This window comes from Nicotiana sylvestris, chromosome 1, assembly GCF_000393655.2.
Source record: "Nicotiana sylvestris chromosome 1, ASM39365v2, whole genome shotgun sequence".
Classification (NCBI taxonomy): Eukaryota; Viridiplantae; Streptophyta; class Magnoliopsida; order Solanales; family Solanaceae; genus Nicotiana; species Nicotiana sylvestris.
Window position 1 is genome coordinate 95,690,118 of NC_091057.1, and position 8,687 is coordinate 95,698,804.

General features: G+C 39.4%; 1 protein-coding gene across 1 annotated transcript; it reads right to left on the minus strand.

The window, feature by feature from the left end:
• Positions 1–993: 993 nt before the first annotated feature.
• LOC138872487 (uncharacterized) lies at positions 994–7,059 on the minus strand. Its single transcript, XM_070150595.1, has 3 exons — positions 6,917–7,059; positions 6,584–6,862; positions 994–1,003 (listed from the first exon to the last, which is right to left on the minus strand). The coding sequence occupies exons 1-3, from the start codon at positions 7,057–7,059 to the stop codon at positions 994–996; spliced, it is 432 nt and encodes a 143-aa protein (XP_070006696.1).
• Between the last annotated feature and the right edge of the window lie 1,628 nt (positions 7,060–8,687).

The following is an 8,687-nucleotide window of genomic DNA, read 5'->3' on the forward strand; positions in this document are numbered from 1 at the left end:
TACCTCACCTTGGGGTGCACCGGTATTGTTTGTACGGAAGAAAGACGGATCTCTAAGGATGTGTATCGACTATAGGCAACTGAACAAGGTAACTATTAAGAATAAGTACCCCCTTACAAGGATAGACGACTTGTTTGATAAGTTGCAGGGAGCTAGATGCTTTTCAAAGATAGATTTAAGGTCAGGGTACCACGAGGTCAGAGTTCAGGAGGAAGATATTCCCAAGACCGCCTTTAGGACCCGATATGGCCACTTTGAGTTCCTTGTTATGTCCTTCGGGTTGACGAATGCACCTGCCATATTTATGGACTTGATAAATAGCCTATTCCGGCCATATTTGGATCTGTTCGTGATAGTCTTTATTGATGATATTCTGGTTTATTCACATTCAGAGGATGAGCATGTGGATTACTTACGAGTAGTACTCCAAACCCTCCATGATAATAAATTGTATGCTAAGTTTTCTAAGTGTGAGTTCTGGTTAAAATCCGTAGTATTCTTGCAGCATATTGTATCTGATGGAGGTATAAAGGTAGACACTCAGAAGATTGAGGCTGTGAAATCCTGGCCTAGATCTACCACTCCGACAGAGATTCGTAGCTTTCTAGGCTTGGCAAGATATTACCAGAGGTTCGTAGAGGGTTTTTCTTCTCTTTTAGCACTATTAACAAAGCTGACACAGAAAGCGACTAAGTTTTAGTGGACAGAGGTCTGTGAGAAGAGTTTCCAAGAGCTTAAGAACAGGTTGACCTCAGCGCCAGTTCTAGCACTTCTGGAAGGTCCAGATGGTTATGCCATATATTGTGATGCCTCAGGTGTCAGGTTAAGATGTCTCCTGATGCAACATGGGAAAGTAATTGCATATGCTTCAAGGTAGTTAAGGAAGCATGAGCGGAATTATCCGACCCACAACCTCGAGTTAGCTGCGGTTGTCCATGCACTTAAGATATGGCGGCATTATTTATATGGTGTGCATGTTGATATATTCACAGATCATAAGAGCCTGCAATATATCTTCAAGCAAAAAGAGTTGAATTTGCAACAAAGACGATGGCTTGAGTTATTTAAAGACTACGATGTTAACATTCTCTACCATCCAGGGAAAGCTAATGTTGTAGAAGATGTTTTAAGTCGCCAATCTATGGGTAGATTAGTACATGTAGAGGCCGAGAAAAGACAATTAACAAGAGAGATTCATCAATTGGCTTGTTTGGGAGTTCGGTTAGTAGACTCTGCCAATGGAGGAGTTGTACTCCAAAATACTGCAAAATAATCTCTCATAGCTGAAGTAAAGGAGAGGTAATACGAGGATCTAGAGTTAGTCAAGTTGAGAGAGCAGGTTCCACAATAGAAGAAGCCGTTGTTAGAACTCAAAGGAGATGGGGTCCTCAGATACAAGGGTCGTTTGTGTGTTCCAGATGTATCAGGGATACGAGACAGGATTATGTCAGAGGAACATTATTCATGGTATTCCATTCACCCTGGGTCGACAAAGATGTATCATGACACTAAGGATATGTATTGGTGGAACGATATGAAGAAGAGCATTGCTGAGTATGTTGCTCAATGCCCTAGTTGCCAGCAGGTGAAAATAGAGTACCAGAAGCCCAGAGGGCTAACGCAGACTATAGAGATCCTGACATGGAAATGGGAGGCGATAAACATAGACTTTATCACAGGTTTACCTCGTTCCCATCGTAAGTTTGATTCCATATGGGGGATAGTTAACAGGCTCACGAAATCAGCTCATTTCCTACCCGTTAGATCTACCTATACAGCAGGGGATTATGCAAAATTATATATTAAGGAGATAGTATGACTACACGGAGTACCCGTATCTATTATATCTGACCATGGGGCCCAGTTTACAGCACATTTTTGGAGGTCATTTCAGAAAGGTCTAGGAACTCAAGTGAATCTCAGCATAGCTTTTCATCTACAAACGGATGGACAAGCCGAGTGCACGATTCAAACGCTCGAGGATATGTTGCGAGCATGTGTGCTGGATTTTAAGAGAAGTTGGGATGAACATATACCTCTTATCGAGTTTTCATATAATAACAGTTACCACTCCAGTGTCCAGATAGCTCCATACGAGGCTTTGTATGGGCGCAGGTGCAAATCTCCCATAGGGTGGTTCGATGTTGGAGAATCTAGGTTATATGGTCTAGACCTGTTTCAGCAGTCCATAGAAAAAGTAAAGCTTATCCGGGATGACTGTTGACAGATCAAAGTCAATAGAAGTCATATTCTGATGTGCAGCGATGAGATTTAGAGTTCGGGGTTAATGATTGGGTATTCTTAAAGATGTCACCTATGAAAGGTGTAATGAGATTTGGCAAGAAAGGAAAGCTTAGACCACGGTATATTGGGCCTTATAGGATCATTCGGAGAGTGGGCCAAGTAGCTTATGAGTTAGAATTGCCCTCGGAATTAGAGTCTATCCATCCGGTTTTTCACGTATCTATTTTACGGAAGTGCATTGGTGATCCTACCCGAGTAGTGCCCACGGATGATGTACAGATTACAAAGAACTTATCATACGAGGAAGTTCTGATTTCCATCCTAGACCGACAAATCCGCAAGCTGCGGAATAAGGAGGTAGCCTCTGTGAAAGTACTTTGGAGGAACAACAATGTGGAAGAAATGACTTGGGAAGCCGAGGAAGACATGAAGTCTAGATATCCCTACCTATTCCCTCCTCTAGAGAAGGGTCCGACTAAGACATCAAAATCATGAGGTATGTGTATAAATTCATGTGTTGGTTATTATCATTGGTCATGAGAGGCCATTGTCGTTATGCATAATCATGGTCCTATATGTCGTTGGGTTATTAAGCTTCTACGAGAAGAATTGGTAGTGGTGTTGTTACAAAGACGACCCTGCCAAAGTTATAGAGAACATGGGAAGTTGAACATTCGAGGATGAATGTCTCTAAGGGGGAAGGATGTTACGTCTCGCATTTTCGTACATTAAAATTTCATTTTCAGTTAACCGACGTAGACTTGGGGATGAGATCATCTTGACGTTAATGTACTTAGCTATTTATAACAAGCGGTAAATAAGTAGTATGAAGGATAAAGGGGTACATCGATTAAAGAAAACGAGTTTCGTTGAAAGTGGCCAATTTGGAATAAAATACGGTTCGAGCGATAATACCTGATAATTAGGAACTAGTACCATGAAAGGTACCATATGACCACGGTAGTATAATGTATAAAGTATATATGAAGTATTTTAAAAATAAATAAAATTTTAAGTAATTTGTGGTAATTTTTAAATTATGCGGGTAATTGATTAATCAGCGGGTAACAGAACATTACCCAGTTAACTAATAAGTAGATAAATAACTAATAAATTAACCCCACACACGTGTCAAGGAGCCACAAACTTAGAAAAATGACTAAGTAGTCATAATTCTAGGTGGCTACATAGAATCAAGACTTAAAGATTAAGTCTTAAAAAGCAACTTCACGTTTCTGTCTTTAGTATGATTTTCTGAATGTAAATTTATGCCTTTTCAAGGGTTTTATGTTTAGTTTGAGGACCTATTGAAGTTTACTACATTTTTAATGAGAGTGGTGTTTGTGAAAGTGGGAAGTTACAGAACTTTTATTGAATAGAATAGCTATTGAAATTGGTGGATAATGCTTAATTAGAATTCGTATTTAGTTATGCAATTTGATTTATCGGAGGAGTCTCTCAAGTATTCCTTTGTTTAATTGATCTTTAAAAGCTAGAAATAGAAAGCAACTTCAGCAACGTTGGAATAAAGTTGACATTTAGATTGAATCCATTTTGGGTTCACAAAGCGTTAAACAGAAGCAAAATTTTGTTGAAGCAAATTTCAAGCTTCTAAAAAAAAGAGTACGGATTTTTTCCTACTCCAGGTATGTTAAGGCTAAGTCCTTATTTCATATTGCATTATCTTTTCATTACACGATTTTTTTAATGAGCCATAAAGAAAAATTCATATCCCAGAATTTACGTATATTTTGATAGTCTCGCAAATTGCATATATTTTCCTAGTGTTGTAAGTTATAATATTCTCCTTATCGGGACTTCATATTCAGTTGAGTATTTCCTTATTCCAGTCAAGAGAGCATAGAAGTTTATATATACAGTATTAAAAGTATTTTCATTACCATCGAGCTATAATCGATGGGCAGGCCCCTATTGGGCAACCTCTGATCAGATGGTAAGTTATATGACGATCCTACTATGGCTGAGCGCATATGAGCGAGCCCAGTTGATCGAGATACAGAGCCTAGTATGGCCGAGCGCTTATGAGCGAGCCTACTATGGTAGAGTAGATATATATGTATACCGAGCCTTATAGGGCTGGACAACTATTTTACTCACTATATTGAGAGAATTGAGTCAGTATCAGCAGATGAGCATACCTTCAGATTTTCTTTAACTTCCAGTTGTTCTCAGTTATTTTATTATCAGTTCAGTTTCAGCTTCAGTATATTACCTTACATACTCGGTACATTATTTCGTACTGACGTCCCTTTCTGGGGGCGTTGCATTTCATGCATGCAGGTTCAGACAGACAGACTGGTAGACCTCCTCTGTAGGTGTTGCCCGATTTCAGCTTTATCGGTAAGCTCCCCTTCTTTTGGAGTTACCGAGTCTAGCAGTGTGGTGTGTATCTTGTGTATATATGTAGATAGGTTATGGGTAGGTCGGGGCCCTGTTCAGATTATAGTACATCTATCAGTAGAGGCTTGTAGATACATCTTGTCCGTTAGTACAGTATGTTGGGCTTGCAGGCCCTATACTTATATTTTGTTGGCTTGTCAATTGTAGTAATTATAATGGCCTTATCGGCCCAGATTTATGTTGACGGTTAGTCAGCGTTAGTCTCTATTCAGTTTTATATTTTGCATCACACATTATCTTGCAATGTGGCCCGTGGCCAAAAATATGACATTACATGTTCAGAGTTTCTTAGTCACAAGTGATACGCAAGGATAGTTGAGGCACTGAGTGTCGGTCTCACCCCTAGGCTTTGGGCATGACAACTCTCTCCTTTTTCATTTTCTGGCTTAGAACGGAGTGTTGCCCTTGATATGAACCAACTCTACTTGCTTGACTTGGCATCTCTCGAAGACTGATCGGAAGGTCTTTCTTTGGACCGTAATGTGGGTTTTTGGATAGGGTTGGAAAGAAAAGGTATCACAAAGGCTGAGTACAGCTTGAGTGGGTTCAAAATTACAACTCTTGGAATCAGATTTCTTACAACAACCACAACTTTCTGCCCTAGTTTCTTTGCTTGGGGACTTTTTAATTTTTTATTTGATAGGACCAAACTGTGAGGCTGCATACGTATCCTTTAAAGGAATCAGGTCAAACGTAGTTCATGAAATAGGAATTGCTTTGCGGTTGTTACTTCTCTCCTTTCTCTTTTTCTTTCTCTTTTCTTTCTTTTCTTTCTTTCTTTCTTCTTTCTTTTTCTTTTTCCTTTTCTTTCTATTCTTTCTTTCTTTCTTCTCATTCTTTTCTCATTCTTTTCTTTTCTTTTCTCTTCTCTGTCCTTCTTTACTTCTTTACTTACCTTTTGCGTTCATGTTTCTGAATTTTGCCATTGATTCCAAAAGAGGGGTATGAAAGGAAATAAATAAAGCTCAAAGGGGTAACAAAAGATAAAGTGTTTAGATAGTAGAACAAAATGCCTTCGTCATTCCAATCTTCAAAACATGCCAAGTACAAACAACAACAATTTAAACTAAAGAAATCATACATAATATCTTTTGACTGCGTCAGAATTAATAGTCATGTCTACACATTTGCCTTCTATATCTATTAAATACAAAGCACCATTGGACAACACTCTCGTTACGATGAATAGCCCTTGCCAATTTTGGGTGAACTTGCCTTTTGCTTCAGCCTGATGTGGAAGGATGTGTTTCAATACTTGTTGACCCACTTCAAATTTACGGGGACGCACCTTCTTGTTGTATGCTCTTGCCATTCTTTTTTGATACAACTGACCATGGCATACTGCTACCAATCTTTTCTCACCAATCAAACTTAATTGTTCCAAGCGGGTTTTAACCCACTTATCATCATCGATTTCGGCTTCAGCCACAATCCGAAGGGATGGAATTTCAAATTTTGCGGGTATCACTGCCTCAGTGCCATATACAACAAATAAGGGGTTGCTCCAACCACTACCTTCTTGGTCACAGACTTGAAAGTTTTAGCTTCAACCCACTTAGTGAAATAGTCAATGGCCACCAGAATGAACCTGTACCCATTGGATGTTGCTGGCTCAATTGGTCCGATGACGTCCATCCCCCAAGCAACAAAGGGCCATGGTGCGGACATTGTGTGCAATTCGGATGGCAGAGAATGAATCAAATCTCCGTGTACTTGACATTGATGGCACTTGCGCACAAAACTAATACAATCTCGCTCCATGGTGAGCCAATAATAACTTGCTCGAAGAATCTTCTTTGCCAAAACATACCCGCTCATATGCGGCCCGCAAACCCCGGAATGTACTTCGGCCATGATGGTTGTGGCTTGTATAGCATCTATGCATCTTAGCAACCCAAGGTCTGGAGTTCTTTTGTACAAAACTCCTCCATTGAAGAAAAATCCACTCGCCAAACGATGAATTGTTCTCTTTTGATCACTTGTGGCTTGTACTGGATACACCCCCATCCTGATATAGTCCCTAATGTCATGAAACCATAGTTCACCATCAAGTTCTTCTTCAACCACATTATAGTAGGCATGCTGATCACGAACTTGAATATGCAGAGGGTCAACATAAGCTTTGTCCGGATGGTGCAACATTGACGCCAAGGTAGCCAAAGCAACGGCAACCTCAATATGGATCCTTGGAATATGCCTGAATTTTATTGATCGAAATCGTTGACAAAGATCATGCAGACATTGTCAATACGGTATAAGCTTTAAATCATGCGTCTCCCATTCTCCTTGAATCTGGTACACCAGAAGGTCCGAGTCTCCTAAGACCAAGACTTCCTGGATTCCCATGTCTGCAACTAGCCTTAAACCCAAAATGCATGCCTCGTACTTAGCCATGTAGTTGGTACAATAGAAACAAAGTTGAGCCGTAATAGGGTAGTGATGCCCTGTTTCAGAAATGAGTACAGCTCATATCCCAACGCATTTCATATTAGCAGCCCCGTCAAAGAAAAGTTTCCAACCGAGTTTTTCCTCCTTCTCGCCCTCATCAATGTGCATTACCTCTTCATCAGGAAAATAAGTCTTCAAAGGTTCATATTCTTCATCCACCGGGTTCTCGGCTAGGTGATCATCCAAAGCTTGGGCTTTCATTATCGTCCGAGTCACATATATGATGTCAAACTCTGTGAGCAAGATTTGCCACTTTGCGAGCCTTCCTGTGGGCATAGGCTTCTGGAAGATATACTTCAGAGGATCCAGGCGATAAATGAGGTAAGTGATGTAAGATGACAAATAATGCTTCAACTTCTGTGCTACCCAAGTCAGGGCGTAATGTCACGCCCTGAACCTGAGCCTGGACGTAACACGACACTCGGTGCCTGACTACATGTGATCGAGCGAACCAACTGGCTGGTTGAATCAACATGTGATATCATAACATACTGAATGCGGAAGATAAACTAACACATGCTGATATACCGAAAGTCTGAATGATATAAATCAAAGTGCGGAACTACTAAAACAAGTTTGAAACATATATGTAGCCAATATTGCTTAACATGAAAAGCCTGAGATTCTGTCTAACTGTTACTCTAGTCTATGAAGCCTATAATAAAGTACTGAAAACACTGACTGTCTGAAAATACTGAAGACTGTAGTAATGATAATGCCCCGAAAGAACTGGGGATCACAAAACAGCTGATATGAGAGTCCTAGTGCTCTGAATCATCAACCTATAAATCATTACATGCATCGTGAAATGCAGGCCCTGGGAAAAAGGGATGTCAGTATATTTGAATTGCACTAGTATGTAAAGCAACTAAAAGAAAGAACTATGAATGCTGAAACTAATACTAAGCTGATAACTGAGAATTGATAATTGATAACTGAAATGATAACTATTGAAACTGAAATTGAAATGATAACTGATAGATAATAACTGATAGTTGATAACTGAAATGTTAAGTGATAACTGATATTAAAATGATAACTGATAACTGAACTGATAGCTGAATTGAACAAAGGAAGTAAGGTTATAAATACTCCCTCTTTTGAATGATGAACAACCTGTTTATCGGAATATTAAACTGTGGCCTCAGGCCCAATATATATATATATATGCACAACTGCGGCCTCGAGCCCAAGTATACATATACATAACTCTAACCTCAAGTTCAAAATGCATAAAGCATAAACTGCGGCCTCATGCCCAAATAAAGGTGTTCGACATTCAGGGATTTAAAATTAGGAATTGAGAATCATACTGCAATATATAATAGTGAAATACTGAATCACGTTGAGTTACATGATACTGGAATACTGGATCATACTGAGTTACATAATACTAGAATACTAAATAGGACTAGAATGAGACATGTATTCTTGAACTAATAATGAACACTGAAACTTCAACTGTTTATGACATACTGAGTAAGCTATACTGAGACTTAGGGACATCAAACCCAAGTCTATATTGAATACGGACTGAGCTCACAACGTTTAGAATGAAAGTCATGAACGAGTTA

What these genes read in the sequence shown, in the direction of transcription:
- LOC138872487 (XM_070150595.1), bottom strand. Translation starts at nt 7,059, where the DNA reads ATGGCTAAGTACGAGGCATGCATTTTGGGTTTAAGGCTAGTTGCAGAC. An exon ending in CATGATTTAAAGCTTATACC is followed by an intron (nt 6,863 to 6,916) that starts GTATTGACAATG and finishes AATAAAATTCAG; the next exon opens with GCATATTCCAAGGATCCATA.